Source organism: Sylvia atricapilla, chromosome 4 (genome assembly GCF_009819655.1).
Source record: "Sylvia atricapilla isolate bSylAtr1 chromosome 4, bSylAtr1.pri, whole genome shotgun sequence".
NCBI classification, from domain to species: domain Eukaryota; kingdom Metazoa; phylum Chordata; class Aves; order Passeriformes; family Sylviidae; genus Sylvia; species Sylvia atricapilla.
Window position 1 is genome coordinate 1,751,854 of NC_089143.1, and position 18,202 is coordinate 1,770,055.

At 36.9% G+C, this 18,202-nt stretch overlaps 1 protein-coding gene across 1 annotated transcript in view; it reads right to left on the bottom strand.

Annotated features, from left to right (window-relative positions):
* FAT1 (FAT atypical cadherin 1) overlaps positions 1-18,202 on the bottom strand; it is a 104,051-nt gene that overhangs the window by 9,488 nt on the left and 76,361 nt on the right. The window contains 21 exon segments of the mRNA XM_066316915.1: positions 260-722; positions 1,276-1,439; positions 1,548-1,679; positions 2,595-3,396; positions 7,447-7,535; positions 7,538-7,643; positions 9,947-10,017; positions 10,020-10,089; positions 10,380-10,438; positions 10,441-10,516; positions 10,925-10,953; positions 10,956-11,138; positions 12,391-12,556; positions 12,558-12,781; positions 14,018-14,174; positions 14,176-14,252; positions 15,646-15,672; positions 15,675-15,798; positions 17,121-17,245; positions 17,248-17,316; positions 17,909-18,202. Of these exon segments, the coding sequence (XP_066173012.1) occupies positions 260-722; positions 1,276-1,439; positions 1,548-1,679; positions 2,595-3,396; positions 7,447-7,535; positions 7,538-7,643; positions 9,947-10,017; positions 10,020-10,089; positions 10,380-10,438; positions 10,441-10,516; positions 10,925-10,953; positions 10,956-11,138; positions 12,391-12,556; positions 12,558-12,781; positions 14,018-14,174; positions 14,176-14,252; positions 15,646-15,672; positions 15,675-15,798; positions 17,121-17,245; positions 17,248-17,316; positions 17,909-18,202 (3,507 nt within the window).

Genomic DNA, 18,202 nt, shown 5'->3' on the forward strand with positions numbered 1-18,202 from the left:
AGAAGAGGCAGTTAAGAGGATGGACCTTGGATCTCAACACTGAAGATTAAAGCCCTACTTTGCCAGATGGACTTTGTCTACTTCATACCCCAAGGACTTGAATCTAGAAGGCATACACAGCCTTCCTACCTACACAACAACTGACCTTCTACAACTCTGGGAAACCAAGAACTATGCACAGAGTTGTTTTGTCCTTCAAAACAAAGAAGTTTAAAAGCAATTTTGAACACCAAAAGCAGAAGACTGAAGAGCAGCTTACCTCCATTTGACAGTGCGTTGCAGATGCCTCCATTCTGACACGGGCTGCTTGAACAGCCATCTGTGGCAGTCAGTAAGCACCCAGGAGTGACATCTACAGATTCTTCCATGTGTGCATAGTTTCGTGGCTTGCTGTTCAGGGGCAGCTCTTGTCCATTTAGTACAATGGAATCCATACAGCCTCTGAAACCATTGCTAACCTGAGGGCTTCTTCCATGTCTTGTACCTTGCTGACGAATGTGACCACCAAAAAACACATGATTGTCTAGGTTTAGTGTTCTAAGAGTACCAGGGGCAGTACCAGAGGCAGTGTGCACCCTGTCCAGAACAAGTCGTGCATAGTTTCCATCCACTTCAAGAGATATGGAATGCCACTGGCCATCGTTTATCTGAGTGCTCTGAACAGAGACAATCCCAGGTCCACTGCCACAATCAAATTTATACTGCAGTCTTCCATGATGGATCTACAGAGGAAAGCCACAACATCCATAAATGGTCAGCACGCTTAAAGAGTATAAAATATTGATGCCTATAAAAGTTTATGTTTGCTGGAGAGACAGGATGATTGTGGTGTTCATAAAAAGCAGTTTAATAACACCGTTTTCCAGTCACAGCAACTGTGATCTATTCTATATATTTTCTTTAATTGAGATGTACACTTTGTACATTTTGTTCCTCTAGTAAAGCGGTCATAGATCATAATCAAAATATTACAATACTTCAGTACCTTTCATCTTGTGCTTTGAGTAACTTTTCCTGTATGGACTCGAGTATTTTAGAGCAAATAAATATAAAGTTGTTTAAAATATATGATTCAGGAAGCTTTGTTTGTTTACACATTTAAAAAATTCTGTACAGGTTTGTCACCTGGATGTGTAACACACCCTACCTTTAAGGCAATCTTCAATTATAACAATTCTACAGAGATTTTAAGACTCGATCTTTTAATCTGACACAAAAATAGTAAGAAGATGGTAGGAAGAAAGAGGAAATATGCACTAGGAGATTTTAATATACCTCTAAGATACTGTAGTCTGTTCCTCGAGCATACATAACAACTGCATGAGCAGAGTAAGTTCTAAGCCTCATTGTCAGCTTCATTTCCTCTTTGTTCTCATTTTCTATGAGACGGTATTTCACATAGCTGCTCCCAGTAAATGTCACAGCAGAGCCAGCTGATGCTTAGGAACACAGAAAAGCATAAAAAGTGTTAGCACAGGACCGGAATCGAATTTATATTTGGAAAGTAATATATTTTTACACAGAGTTTTTTAGAGTTAGTTCCTTACCAGGACATTGTCCAGCTTTGCTGTCTTGGCAAACACAGGTGTATTTTCCTTCCTTTGGATCTCCCAAACATTCAGTACCTTCAGGACATGGGTTTCCTTCACACACACTGTTCACCAGGGGGCATTTCCCTTCTGCAAAACCAAATCCATTATTTCTTTTCTGTATTTTGTGAAAAGGGACTCTTAAATATAGTAGCTGAAAGTACCCCAAAATGATATTCCTAACAATCAGACAAGAAGTGAATACCAGTTATGGGGCACGACTGGCACAGACTAGACAAAGAGTGTGGCTGATGCTCATCCTTATCTTGATTACTCAATTCAGTAGGTGAAACTGGTGTTGTGGTTTAAGGCTTACCACCAGAATCACCCACCACAAAACACAATATGCAGATATTACACATGGACAGGGTAGGTTGGGGAGAGCAGAGAAAAGCACGTCTGTATTTGAGGCAGAAAAGGAATGGGCTTTAAATATTTACTTAATATGTGCAAGTTCACCCAGCAAGGTTCAGTCTTGATTTTAAAAACCAATGTTTTTTTTTTCCTCAGAGATAAAGATAAATTAGTCTACTGTAAGAAATCTTTGTACTTACATATATTTTAATGAATATTTATTGCTCAGATTACACTCATTCCCAAACAAGTTTGGAAACTGTGTGGGCTAGTCCTCTGAGCAGAAACAAAGAAGTATCCAGGTACTCTGCAGGAACTTACCTTTGTGCACACAAGACTGAAAATGGCCACCAATATAGGATAGGCAGTAACAAAAGGAATTAAATTATTTCATAAAATGGAAAATTAAGGTGTAGCTATAAAAAACATAAATATCTGCTCCCATAAGCTTGTATTAGGTAAACTCTAGAAATGAGGTAATGAGATAAGAAAGAATTACTCTTTACTATGAATAAAATGAGGCAATTATTATGGAGAGAGTTACAGAATGTTCCTAATCTTGTTCTGTAATAAAAATTTCCATCTGTGGATTACTGCTTTTCAAAACCAGAACAATCTTTTCAATGATAGCGTTTTCCTTATTGTTCTTACCTTTGCAAAGACAAACTGCTGCTCTGTGATGACGGGGAGTGACAAAACTCAACCTGGCTGTGCTGTGGGTTGACATGATGTTCTCATCCACTGTTATTTTTTCTTCACAAAATTTCAAAGGACAATCTAGGCCTGCACAGAGCTTATGAAACACATCAATTATCCGGACACCTAAAATCTCCTCTAGGTCAGGCACAGAAGAGTTTATCTTGTGGAGCAAAACTCTCATGGGGTGGTGAGAGCTACCAGACTTTTCAATATTCAGGAGGACGTCCAGATTAGAAGGAGGATCAGAAGGCTGCAAACTAACAATCTGGATGTCATTTCTCCTCACGCCCAAGATGTTTCTTAGTGCTCTCTGGAAATTGCGCCAGTAATCACCAATGAACTCCTCAGGGGACAGGTTTGCGAAGCGTATCGCGATGCTGTGGTTCAACACATCTTGTGTGATCTGTCTGATGTGCACACTGATATCGGCTGCAGTTGTAAATTTTCCATCTGTGACCGTGACATTTAGGAGGTACTGTCCTACATCTAACCTTTTATGTGCTATTAGTTTGCCGCCAGTACTGGAGACAGAGAACAGGGATTCCATTTTGGGGTCCAGACTGTACGTCAAGGTATCATAAACGTCTTGATCAGTTGCATGAATTTTTCCAATGACACCACCTGAATATTCTTCCCCAAAGGCTGTGATAAAGATTTCCAGAGGCAGTATTGCTGGAGAATAAATGCTTTCCTCAATAACTCTGATATCAATGTAAGTCAAAGATGACAACGGTGGTTTTCCATTATCTGCCACCTAAAGGAAAGATGAGGACAGATCTAAATTTTTGCTTTATCTCAAATTCTACTATAGATATTTATACTGTATACAGCGGAGCTGTATTTTTGTACCAAAAATCCCCACTGAAAAGTCCTATAGGAAAATAGCTTTACCTAAATTCTATAACACAATTCCTAACATAAAAGTGAACACTGAAAATTTAAAAAGCTTATACAAGTAGGCACAGAAATACATTTTCACTTCTCCCCAGATTAAAAGCCCACAGTGCTCTTATTACCTGCAAATGCCCAGAAGCTATTAACACTGGTAGCAAATACAGAGGAAATGCACAGTAGCTGATTTCGGACAGCAGATGGTGCTTGAAGCTTTTTTATATCAAGCACAGGAACACATTACAAATTTGAAATGAGTCATGCAATAGAAATGTACAACATGCTTCACTACAGTTAGGAGGTGGTCTGGAAGACAAGCTAAATGCACTGTGCCAAACACTACTTCAAAAGGAAAAAAAATGCACGCAGAAAGTTACAATTAATTATGTTGTCTTTCATGATTTTTGGTCACAGAGAGGGGAAAGAAGAGGCAGGTACCTGCAGTGCTATTTGCTACAGACAGTTAATTAACTATATTTAACTGTATCAGCTTAATTAAATTTTAAAGCCTTTTTGAACACCCTGTTCTCCATTTTGGACAAAGACATACACTGTTGTTGTATGAAGGCAGTAAAAAGAAGAGTGGAAAAGTGAGTAAAAAACATTCCCTTGGGTTCACTTTTTTCCTTTTGTTTCTCACCCCTTGTTTCTCATCTACCTTTTTTCCAGAACTCTCTCCCAGTTACTGAAAGTGACACTGAAGAAACAGTTAAAGAAGAACTGGTGACATGTGAAGGTGCAGAGGGGATATACAGGACTAAGAAAGTAGAAGATATCCTGCATTGTTTAAAAGATTTTGCAATAATTTTACAGAGTACACTTTGAAGATCTATGCAGAGAGGCTCCTTTGGATTTTTTTATACAAATTTAAGCAAAAGAGGAGTAACTCCAGGCACAGGATTATCTGTGGATGGGCACATAAAGGAGGCTTTTTTAAAAGGTAATGCGTGTCTCACAGAACGACGTGTCTTCATCTGTTTCTGTTAACTCCAAAAGACAGGCATGGCCAGAAACTTGCCCTCCAGTTACCCAAATAAATAACGAGAGCTTTAGCTCAAGTTGGCAAAGTTTTGTTTTGCCTAGATCTCTGCCTGGAAACAGGACAAGGCAGGCAGTTTAGCTACAGAAGAAATGCCCATGGGAAACAAGGAAAGGCTCCAAACAAACAGACAAGCAAAATTATAACAAATGGACAGCAAGTAGGAAAGAAGAGCCCCAAGAGAAATGCTTTTTCAATAGAGCAGATATTTAAAAATGTGCTGTGGTTTTGAACTGAAGACTTCACAGTGAGGCACAAAGGACTGCATGACTCATAGCTGAAGATTTCGCACACTAACGCTGTGAGACATTTGTTAATGGATAATCTATTTCCTTTGGAGGGAGGACAAGCAAACAAGTGGCATGCCCATATAAGGTGACCATTGGGGAAAAAAAAAAATCCTTATTTCTATTAAAATGACAAAAGTCAAGTCTTTTGGAGGTACACAGAGTGCACATGGGGAAGGTTTGTGTGGTTTTAGTGTTTTTTTCTTTTGGTTATGAATCCTTTCAAATGAAAGTATGCCTGTAAATTAAAAACATCACTACCTCAGCAATCCATTCAGAAAGCAACTAAGGTGAAAAAGGTCATTAAAAACTGAAAGGTTTTTACCTAAGGTCATTAAAAAAACTGAAAATGGGTATCAAGAGATCATACACATCCATTAACTTGTGTTTTGCAAGATCAAAATGCAGATATTAAACATAAAGCAAAATTGAGAAAATGCCTTCCTATGAAAAATATTATTTTAAAGGAACAGAGGAAGAATATTTTTGCCTCAACAGCCATGCCTATAGTTTTTTTGTGTATCATTGGAACTGGAGTCTTATGATAGAGAATGATAGTTTTAGTCTTGGATGCCTTCATACCCATGGATTTAAGATAATAGCAATAATATCAGTATGTCTATTGAAAAAAGCTAGCAAAGTGTAAAATGACAAATGGCAATTAAAAGACAGTGATATATTTTAAGAATCCAGCCAAGAATTTGGAAATCAAGAGATTGGACAGGTCCAAAATACTGAGATTGGGTACTAAAGCACACAAAAAGAGGCACATTAATACAGTCTGCTTTAATGGTTTACAATCTCTGAGAAGTCTTTGTTCTAAGTGAGTGTATTTGTTTGAAGACACTTGTTTAGCTACTGGATGCCATTCAAATAGCCCATATTAATTCAGTAATAAAAAGGCCCTTTTCAGCTGCTGTGCTGAAGACAAGATAGCTGAAGTGCTGACAGGCTGTTTACAAGCAGACTAGGGACCAGAAAGTGGCTTAGAAATGAAAGAATTGCAGATTCCACCCAGAGGAAGATGTTAAGACAGGCATCTCACACTTAAGAAAGTCAGGCACATAAGGCAGGGCCAAAGGTGCAGCTCAATCATGAAATGTGACAGTCAGTGTGACAGTCTATACACAACAAACATAACTGCCTGCACATGAATGTATAAGAATACATTTTAAAAGCAAAATAAATTGAAATTAGTTAATGCTTAGAGAAGATTCGAAGTAAAACATATGGATGCAGTACACTGATTCCACATATAGGAACAACATCCATAAACATAGAGGTGACTTTTGGGTAATTGGCACATTACTACTGAGGAAAAACTGGCTAACAGAGCCATTTATCTATATCCATAATATCTACATAACAGATATACCTGCCCCCATTTTCATCCCAATTCTAAAACCCTAAACTAAACTACATTTAAATGAAACTGTATCTGTCCTTCTACTGATGGCTTCTGGTTACTAACACTTCAGTGACTCAAACAGCAAGTCACAGTATCTGTGTGAATTTTTTCTTCTTTTCCCAAAGAAAACAGACTTTGTATAAATATGTCACAATTATCCCAGTGTGGACAGAATTTAGCATATGCTGTTGTAAACAGCACTGCTCTAAAGTTTTGCAAGTGCGTGTTTACTCATAAATTATCTGCAATAATATGTGTAAGAATAATTTGGAGATTGAAAGAAATTCCTCACATGAAAATGAACGTAAGAATTTTTCTTAAAACCTGAATCTGGAAATGAAGTTTAAGAATTAAGGCCGTCTATTTTTAGCCTACTAATTTTAAGCCCTCTTTTCCTAGCTGCTTAATTTACAGCTGAATTTAAAAGGACAAGAAAAGATTAAAGCAATTGGTTTGAACTTTTCTTAAGCTAGGATACAGAAGTATTTAAGAGAACTTAGCTAGGTTAACCTAACTTTGGACATGGTCTGGTCTTTTTGCACAACAATGGCAAATGTAGCATATGTAATAGCATTTCAGGGTCATTTTTTTAGTTTTATGTTGGGGTTTCCATTACAGGGTACTGAGATCTCAAACTACTGCAAGTTTCAACGCAATGAAAAAACGTCTACTGAAAATACCATGAAAAAACGTCCAAACTTAGATGTTTTCAACTGCCACCGAAAAAAGAATGTGGCACTACAGGAGGAATTTTCATTCCTGCTGTGTTGCACAATATCCCTGTTTTCATCATGTGGCTTTAGTCTAGCACACAGCTTCAAGGGTCAGAACGATAGTGGCAAGAGGAATTCTGCAGCCAACAGTGAGTGGCTCAAGGGGCCTGTCCCTGCTAGTTTTTTCAACATTCCAACCTGAAGGCAAAGGCCTTATCAAGACCACTCCCCCAGTGAACATTTCACTTACACCTTACTTCTACTGTAAGTTTAACTGAACTTATCATTGCATCTGTGCAGCATTTAAACCAACAGACTTAATGTCACCTCGTGAGACGTGCCTCAAATGGCATGTGAGGATCTCCTAACAGAAAACACATATGGTGGAATGAACACGAGTAGGCAAAGTTAATTAAATACTCACAATGCAAAAACAGCAAGAGGAACGTGGCAAAAACAATCCTACCTTAACATGAAGCAAATAGTGATCTCTCACTTTGCGGTTCAGGGCGGCGCTTGTGGTCAGAACTCCCTGTGGGGTGATCTCAAAGTTCTCTCCTCGTTTCCAGTCAGGATGGTGAAGAGGAAAGGAGGCCCATTGTGAGAAGAATCCCTGTCTGTCACCACTAGCTGCAGCACACTGAAGCCAATAGGCTTATTTTCCTGTAGATAATATATAAGTTTTGTCATAACCAAGGATATGGTCTGATGCTGATTTCTTCCTTCCAACAGAAACCTCAAAAAATTACTGTCAAACCAGTTAATCAGTACAAGAGAAATCAGAATGACAATATTGCTTCAGGGAAACTACTACTTCTGAGAATAAGACTCAAAAACAGTAGAAGGAAAAAGGCAGTTTTTTAAACTTTGTATTGTATTTTTGAAGGTAGTTCAGCCTTGGCACTTTACATTTTCCACTTCTGGTCTGAATTAATATTACTGTAGCCCAATTACCAAGTCAACAAAGACTTGAAATTTAGAGAAAACACCTGTTAAGAATAATCTAATGCCTTTGTTGGGAGGACTAGAAAAATATCCTCCTTCATCTGACCCCTTGGACCTCTAATTCGAGTTCTGAGTACAGCTGTGGCTGCTACAGCCACCATCCAGTTAAAATATGAAATTCAGGTTTTAAAATTTGCGTCATAAAACCCCTTCAAATTTGCATCACATGGATGTCAGAGGTTTTCACAGACATTTCACATATATTGGCTATCATGTATCTTACACATACATACAACTTTATGTAACACTTATAACACTTCTCCCAGAATACCTGTGCTCTAATGTATCAGCCAGATTTTTATATAGACATAATAATTTGTAAAGCAAGAAAAGTAGAAACATTATTTTAAAGTACAATGATAACAAAATGCCATCCCTTTCACTGGTGTAAAAACTCCTGATAACAATTCTCTGTTTCTGAGAGAATAAGCCAACTTAGATATCAGATACTGCAAAAGCTGAAGCTTTCTCCCTTTTCAGCAAAACAAAGATCATTGCTTTAAAATACAAATATTTACAGTTGGACATCCAAAGTAATTAGATTTTCCTAAGAGCTAAGCACATTTTCTACTGCATCCAAATATAACATCTCCAATACATGAGGAAATGCACACGATGCATTCTTGGGCAACTCCTCCTTTTTCTCTGCTACCTTCAAGGAGGGCAGAATGAACTATTGAATATGAATGAACTATAAAACAAGGGGTCTTCCTTTTTAATTGGGTAAGGGATACAAAACAGACGTTGGGTACATAGTCTGCAGTTTAACAGAGATATTAATTAACATTTATTTCAAGAAAGACTGTAATTGGGGAAAGGAGGTACATTTGCTAGCACATAAATATGAATCTTGTGGGGTTTTTTTTCCTTTTTTTTTTTTTCTTTTTGTTGTTGTTGTTTGGGTGGGGTGTTTTGTTTGTTTTTTTTTTTTTTTTTTTTAAAAGCAAGATCCAGGACATCTTATTTGCATCCTGTGTGTATACTGTATCTATTCGCTTTGCCCTATTTCAGAAAGCTGCCTTTAAAAATGATGCACACTTGTCTCAAACACAAGTGGTGTGTTAGGATGGCACAGTGCATCAGGCAACATTGTCTGATCCTCACTGATCTACTGTACCAGGCCAGGAAACAACAGCAGGACACAAGGGATTGAGCTCATTTACATTACTAATCTACAAGCATTTTCATGCAATTCCTTTGTTGACTTCCAATCATTTCCTATTGCATTTAGGAAGACAAGAAGTACAGATGCTGACCTGCTGCCTTTGCTTTAGCAGTTTTCTGAACCACACACTTGAGAATGTGGCCCACTGTTACCATCCTACAGTGTAAAATTAGTCAAAGGATTGGTATGCAGCCAAGTGAAATTCCACTCTTGCTCTAACTGCTGCTGATCCCAGAGGAGCCCAATGGGAATTGAGGCTTAACCTATGTGCCATGGTGCAGAACACTAGCTTCACAGAAACAGGTACCTAAAGGATATTTTTCTAAGCAGTAACTCCGAAGACTAAAAAGAAATGGCAGAATTTTAATGTATTTTAGCATCCTTGTATGATTCTAAGACTGTTCTATGCATAAATGGAATGTATAATATATATATATACATGTACACACATAAGGAATCTGAAAAATAACCCAGAGAGGTCATTGCAGTCTCCCTCACTGTCAATATTTCAGAACTGTCTGGACTCAATCCTGTGCCTTGTGCTCTGGGATGACCCTGCCTGAGCAGAGAGGCTGCAGCAGACGACCCACTGTGGCCCCTTCCAACCTCACCCATTCTGTAATTCTGACAATTGCAATGTAGGTCTCTACATAACGTGCAAACAAGAATTTTATAACCCTCAACACTTGTTTGATAAATAATCTCACTGGCGACCTTAATTAAAAATACAGAAAATTTAAATCACAAATTCGCAGTCTGATAACATTATTGATTTAATTACTTCACTAGTATTTACCTGGATGATAACACTATAGTTTCCTTTTGAGAACACTGGAGGATTATCATTTACATCAGAAACATCAATGTAACTGTAGTTGTGTTAAGCTTAGGTGGGCTTCCATTATCTGAAGCTTGAACTGTCAAGGTATATCCTGAAATCTAAAAAATTAATTAAAAAAAAATTAAAACATTTACTGAAGAGGAAACAAATAACAAACTCAGATTTTGTTTTATGGAGGAATTATTTTAGCACAACTCTCAGCAAAGCTTTCCTTCATATACTTAATCCTTTCTCTTCCTCCCAAAAGTACTGATATAAACAGAAGCTGCACTTTATTATAGTATATTAATTTTGGAACATGACATGATGCTTTACAAATAGAGTAAAAAAATGGTGCTCATCAATTATGTATAGGTAAATTAATCCCATAAAAACACAGAAAACTCACCTTTTCTCTGTCTAGAAGCTTAGTCACTTTTATTTCACCCCTGGTAGGGTCAATTGTAAAGGATTTCCTTGATTGCCATCTATAATTGTGTAATGAATGTGGTTGTTGGAAGGTCCATCAGCATCATCTGCCATAACCTAAGGGACATTACAGTCTCATTTAAAACAGGCTGAAATAGACTCTAGCACCTTCCAGATTAACTAAGCCTAAAGATCAGCTCTATTGGTCTAACAAATTTCATAGTTCACAGAAATGCCATCTCAATAGGATATTTCCTTATTTTCCTTTCCTTAATTTCCTGAATTTCTTCTGAAAGTTAAGTCACGGTCTCACGAGGAGAACATAAACATTTGACAAATATTATCTACTTGCCCACAGCAGCTGAAGTCCCTACTCTGAAACTTTTTCAAAGTAAATTTTCAACTCACTCAGTGGCAAACATTTATTCACTGATGTTGATCTTCAAATCAATCCTTCTTCCTTCAAAACTGAAAGCATGATCACCACAACAGACTATTTCAAGGTAAAAAAACCCCAATACGTACTGTAATAACTGATTGCTCAAGCATAGATATTCACTGATTACTGCAGTGTAAGTGTCTTGGCTAAACACTGGAGAATTGTCATTGATATCCGTGACATTAATATTCACTGTTACAACATCACTTAACGAAGGCGTGCCTCCGTCTGTGGCTTCCACTGTCAAGTAGTACTCATGAGAGCTTTCATAATCCAAACTCTCAATGATAAAAATGGCTCCTAGGAAGAAGAAGAAGAAAAAAAAAAAAAGCTTCAATCAAACTCTGCTGCTGTGTATTATCTGTGTTGGAAATATTTATTTTGACCTGGCAAATATACAGCTTCTTCAGGGTTTGATTTGTCACTGTAAAGTTAGAGCTACTGAGTGAAATGATTATGCTTTACACATGTGAGTAAAAATATGCAAAGTTCCTACCATTAACAGAAAGGTTCACAGCTTAAAACAACTTGGCTTGCATTTTTTAATATGAGCTTTTAACTGACTAGTTAAAAGTCAGTAACTGACTAGTGCAGTCCCTAGCATACACACTCGATTTGCTGGATGAGTTTTTCTGGAACCATTTTACTCCTTTCAAATATGGGAAGTTTACCTGGCAAACTACTTATATACCTTAATACCAGCATGTCCACTGGAATAAGTAGAATTATAATTTACACTGTCCTAGTAGAATTAACCACTAATTATTTAACTACTAACAGTTCTAATTCAACTTAGAATTAACTTTCGGGGTAGAAATTTTATTTAAAAAAAAACAACAAAAGAACCCAAAGCCCAAACAACTTTACCAGAAACTAGCTCTAGAAAAAGAACTACAAAAGTAAACAAAACCAAAATTGAGGTGTTTATTGATTTTTAACAAAGAATTGTCTTTAATAGTGAAAAATTCTCAACATAACCTAAATAGTCCCTGAGATTCAATGCTATCATACAAGCCTAAAATCATACACGTCATGCTGGATATAATGGTTGAACATAATATTCCTATTCCAAGCTCTCTTTAATGCCATATCAAAGTTCTCTAGGAGTACTGCCTTTGTGGACCAATGACGGAATCTTCCCAACCAATGTTATTTCTAATCCTTCTTTTTGCCAAGCCTGGCCATCCTTCTGATCATACACTTTCTGTGGAAAGACTATTATGTCCCTCATTACAGATCTATGCCTTTCCACCTGCCTGCCCCCAGAGTGGGGGGAATTTCCAGTTAGGAAACCCTTACTCTTGCCAGATGAATGAATCTAATCCAAGTAATAATCTAATAATAGAAGCGACAAATATAGCTCCTATTCTACATTTTACTGCACTCCTCTAGTAAGCACGCTGCAAAATGGGTGAAAGACAGCAGCAGCAACTTTACAGCCAGGATGATGCATATAAATTGTACATTACCTGGTTGAACTATGGAGGGGAAATGAGTATGGCATTGTGCTTGCTTGGCCTAACGTACATTCAGAGCTGTAATAACCTCTTACCTGTTGTTGAATCGATGCTGAATTTCCCATGTTCGTTCCCACTGACTATTGAGTATGTGATTTCAGCATTGGCTTCAATGTCTCTGCTTGCAGCATAGATCTGGAGAACTTCAGTGCCAACCAAAATGTCCTCTGATACACTTGCACTATACTCCCTGTGCTCAAAACACGGGTGGGTTGTCATTAATATCCAAAACAGAAACAACCAGACTACTTGTGGAAGACAGTCTTCGAGGTAAACCTTCATCTGTAGCCTTCAAGGTTAATGTATAGACAGCTTGTAATTCCCGATCCAAAGGCTTCTCCAAACGGATGATTCCAGAGAATTCATCAATGGAGAACTGCCCCTCTGCAGAGTTCACCAGTGCATAATGGATTCTGCGGTTCAACCCTGCATTTTGAAAACAATTTTCAAGTATGAAGCAGCCCTTAAAGTACGTAACAAGGGAATAATTCATCTGATAGCCACAGAAATAAGACGTGCATGCAAATATTATCATTCATGTTAAAAGTAAATTTCAGAAGGAGTAAAAAGTCTCCTGTGAAGGGGAGAATTTCTTCAAAAAAAAAATTTAAGCTAACACTTCACTGCACTGGTTTTCTGTCATACAGAAAACATGAACCATGGTTCTGCTTCAGTTACAGCACTAGTTAATATGAAACAATTGTAATATAAATGTAATTATAACTTTGTAAGAACAGAATCTGCTTAGCAAGCTTGTAGTAACAGAGAAGGATATAGGTGAGTCAGGCTGCATCAATTAACTAGACTCAAAACCAGTATGTTTATTTAGAATCATGCCTCAAAATTAACAGGAGCATAATTTCTAGCAACATCTCTTTATAAAGCAACAAAAACCTTATAGATTTTAGGAGCAAGGATTTTGGTCTGCCTGAGCCTCGAAGACTAGTGAAGTATAAAATCATCTGTCTGTTACCTTCCAAATGAGCAATCTAGCTTTTTAACAAAGCAGGGCAGTTGTTTAGGAGACTGAAGCAACCATTCATTAACACTATTTGATTAAGAAATTGACAAGATGTGAAAATCACACACTTTTAAAAACACTTTTGTGTTGTGTTCCTTACAACAAAGCCTTACTAACAAACTCTTTCTAACGCCATTTTCAGTTTCATGTTCACTTAAATATCTGTAACTGAACAATGAAGACAAAGAGACAGTAGAAATCTTAACAGCAATACATAAAGCTACAGCTAATCAGGGTTTTCCTGATGGTTTGATCATGGATGGCTGTCCTGAGAAGCACACATTCAAAAATCCATGAATGCCCATTTACATGAACAGATATGCTTGACAGCACTACTACTTACCTCAGGAGTGAAAGGATGAACCTAATCAAACACAACAATAATACTTATGACATTAAAATACCCTACATTTTGTTTCTCCTCTCTCTCTGCTTTTTTGCAAAGACACTATAGGAGTGTCTTCCAAGCTACTCCCACGTGCAAGTCAGGTGGTTAAATGATTTAGTAGACCAAATATATCTCTCAGGAGTCCATCAGACATCTGTCAGCTCTACTGAAATACTTGACACTTCTCAGGATAAAACTACAGAACTAATACTGTAAGTCTGAGGACAAAAGTATCAGTCAAGGAAATGCATACCTGCATCTGCATCTGCTGCCTGCACTCTTGTCAGAAGGGTTTTTAGGCTCTGTGTTTTCAAACCTGTAATGGAGTAAGTATCACTTGTAAACTCTGGGGCATTATCATTCACATCTTCCAGAGTTAGGATGATGTTTGCTTGGCAGAATCTTCCTCCCTCCATCTGTGGCTTTCACTAGAAGATGATAAACTGCTTGCTGCTCACGATCGAGTGCCATCAATGTTCTCAGTTCACCTATAAACAGCATAACACATAAGTGGATGCAAGTTGCAAGGCTTAAGTACCCCTAACATGTTTCCCCCTAAAATCAGAAAAGCTAAACAACAATTTTCTTCTTCACAGTGATTGCATCAGTGGCTAAGTGAACAGCTGGATTGCATAAATGAACTCCACTTTGGGAAAGCATAAAAGTGACCTGCCTTTTCAGCTTGCAAAGATTAAGAACTAAAACCCTTTATTTTTTTTTTCTAATGCTCTTTGAACAGAAATTAGCTAAACTCTCTGATAGTGCAGAGAGAGAATATGTATACAGACAAAATCCATGTGTGTTTGTGAAAGAAAATGAAAATATTAGAATTCTGGCTTTTAAAAAATGCAAGGTTAAATGCATGCCTGGTTTTCCTGGGCTGTTTAGTTGTATTACTTCCATAGCTATTGGTATTTCCTCCTCTAATATTCCATGAATAAACAGAGCTATTCACTATAAGATCTTTACTCTAACACATACTTTCTTTCTAAAGTGACAGAAAACATGAGAGGATACTACTATGTGTAGTCCACAGTCTTCTTATAAACAGTTCAAAAAAGTATTGTGAAACATTCTTTGTGAATATTCTAGTCCTACCAATTCTCAAATTCTGTTACAACACAGTAGCACGTCACAACAGGTGACATTCAAAGCCAAAAACAACCTCCCAAACACATGAAGTAAGGTCCTTCTCATTTGTCACTGGAAGTTTCTAATCTCTTCTCATTTTTTCATTCATCTTATTTCATTTTTTCTACACTGTTTACCTTCCTACTGCCTGTCTACTGCAGCCTGCACAGTACAGGATTTTGGCAACAACTGTGACCTATATTGTAATACAAAACACACAAAAGCCATGAAGATCAAAGTGAAGCAAGTTAAAAGTTAATCTCATTTATAAATTTGACTTAATCTCATTCCAGTAAAACTGGGGCACTTCTGGTGTTTGCTATGGAAAGGAAATTTGTTGCTTCATCCAACCTCATCCCGTTTAATTTTCCAAAACAAAAGATGGCAAAGAGAATCTGAATGAAGATATATTCAGTTACAAACCATTATTGCTACTACTACAGTGAATATAAAAAAAGAGCAAAATTAATGGCATACTTTTATTCCAGTCACTTCAGCATGGAAGTTTCTGGCTTCAGGGCAATTACCCTGTTTACACTTTAGTTCCTCATATATTAAATACTTGCCTTTTGCCCGACTTTATTCAATATATATTATTATTGTGCAGTAGAAACTCACATTTTAAACCATTGTACAATAACCATCCCTAAGTGGAAATTTTAACGACTGACATTTATGTGTGAATGTAACAGCAAAACATTTTATAAAATGAAGTGACTGGATTCTTGTATAGTGTAAAAAGTATTTTACCTGTGTCTGGGCTGAGTCTGAATTTTCTGCTCCTGTGCCATGCAGAGTGTAAGTAATTTCTGCATTGGAACGAATATCTGCATCTGTAGCAGACACCTGCATTATCAGTTTGCCAGGAAGGGCATCTTCAGGAACTGAATCAGCATATGAAGTCTGCAAGATTTCAAAGTTACAGTGAAAAACTGAACATCCAAAGTAAGCAGAGCTTGGAAAGGGGAGGGGAAGAAGGAACAAAAGAGAAAATAATATTCTGTTTGAATGTTGGTAACATACAGTGTGAACCAGATGATTAAATAACTGAAAATTAAGAGAAAAGAGTATGGCTTTCTAATGAATCACATCACACTTATTATTATTATTATTATTATTTAATACTGCAGCTATAGGGACTTTTGAACATAACTGCATTGCTCAGAACTCAAAACACTTGTACCTGATAAACTGGTAATGGAATGTGTTCCCAAAATAGGAGTTAAAAATTTTTGCTTATTTATTTTTATGTCTTTTGGTGGATCATCTTTTCTAGGTCTGTCTCAGTTTATAAAAAAATTGATATCTACTCTTTTAATGACACAAAAGCTTGTAGATCAAATTAAGAAAAAGGATTCAGAATTTTATGGCACTAAGCACTCTTACAGCTCAACCATGTCAGGAATGTGCACTACATTAGAAGTACTAAGTCTTGTAACACAAAATTAACAAAGGGGAAAATAAAGGAAAAAAAAAAGAAAATACTGACTTGCCAGTGTGCATAACTGCAACCATTTACACAGAAGTAACCAACAGAAACATGAAAAGGAACCCTATGTTCACTGTATACTTGTTTTTCCTAGTACAAGGGAAGATTTCAACCTGGTAATTTCTAATCTGTGTTCAACTATGAAAAGTCCAAAAGAGGCAATAAAACATCTTTCAGGGCTATCTTCTTGAGTTTTTTCTATTCCTTGTTTTTCATGTTCATTTTTGCAGACTGTAAAATCTGATCAGGTAGACAGCTTCGTAAGCAGAAAACATTTATGGGTTAGAGATTTTTGGTGCTGTTGACTGCAATTGCAGGGTAATGTTCCATTCTTTTCAACTCTTTTACGCCAGGAAATACACACACATTTCAACTAAGCAATGGGATTAATCTTTCTTTAAAACTTTGCTTCTTTCATAAAATAAAGGATATAAATGATGATGGCTGCAGCTTTACAGGCTTCTTTTTGGAAAAGCATTAACACAGGAGCGATTTACTACAATTCTCCTTATATCTCTCAAATACCCACTGATTATTAATGAATTGTCTTCAGATTTTTAAAAGATCTGTCTGTGAAGTGTCTTTTATTTGACAGCATTCTATTTTAATAGTCCAAATTTTGTTACTGGCTTAAAGGAATAGCTATTTCGTCAGTCTCCTGAGAAGCAATTTTAGAGAAAATGTAAATTCTATGTATGAAAGCAGCTGGTAATGGAAGATACAAGACTCTGCCTACCTTTTCACAAACAGGGCTATTATCATTAGCATCTAGGACTTTAACCTCCACCACAGCTTTAGCTGCAAAGGTCCCATCAGTAGCTGTAATATTTAGAAGATAATGATCCTTTTCTTCCCTGTCAGAGGCTTTTTGACATAGACCTTCCATTCGTTCTGTATATTTTCAATAGCAAACTGTCCCAAAGGATCACCTCCTGAAATACAAAAAAATAAAAAATATTTAAGGATGGAGATTTCTACTGTTACTCTCTCAAAATTAAGGTAGAGCTTAAAAATAATAATAAAAAAAATTGCAAACAAGCAGCCATTTTCTGGCTTTATGAGGAAACAGCTTCATTTCCCAGGCAGAATTGTTAGATGTTCACACAACCAATTCAACTGTGGCCAACAGATCCATAAAAACTAATGTAGAGATTCATGTAGCATTATAGAAAAACATCCTATCATGACATATGCTAAATAAGAACAATACTCCACTGAAAAGTAAGTCTATTATTTTGTAAAATTTCTTTCATTTCTTTACATCACTAATCTATGTATAGTTTTTTAATCAAATTCAATTGTATAAATAATACAGAGAAAGGCATTTTAAGCAAGGCACACGTGAAACAAAGCCAACTAAAACTCATTTTTCCACTGAAGTTTTAATATTCATATTAAAACACACACATTCGCTCTTTGCAGCTCTATGGTTTCAAATGCTTTCCAATTTTTTCAAAGATTAAGCTGTATCTCCTATCTCCCAGCACTACTCAGATGGCTATTCTGACATTACCCAATATTTACCTGTGATATAATAAAAGACTTGTCTATTGGTTTCTTCTGTATCAGCATCTGTTGTACTCAGGATGGCAATCACCCCACCAGGAGGGTCATCCTCACTGACTGTTCCTTTGTAAATCTCTGCAGTGAACCGTGGAGGATTGTCATTCACATCTGTGACAGTCACTTCAACCACAGCCATGGAAGACAGTTGAATTTTTTCACCCCGGTCGGATGCAACCACCGTGATTTTGTATTTGTCTTGTTTTTCATGATCCAGTTCTTTTAGAGTGGTAATCCAGCCAGTTTCCATGTTAT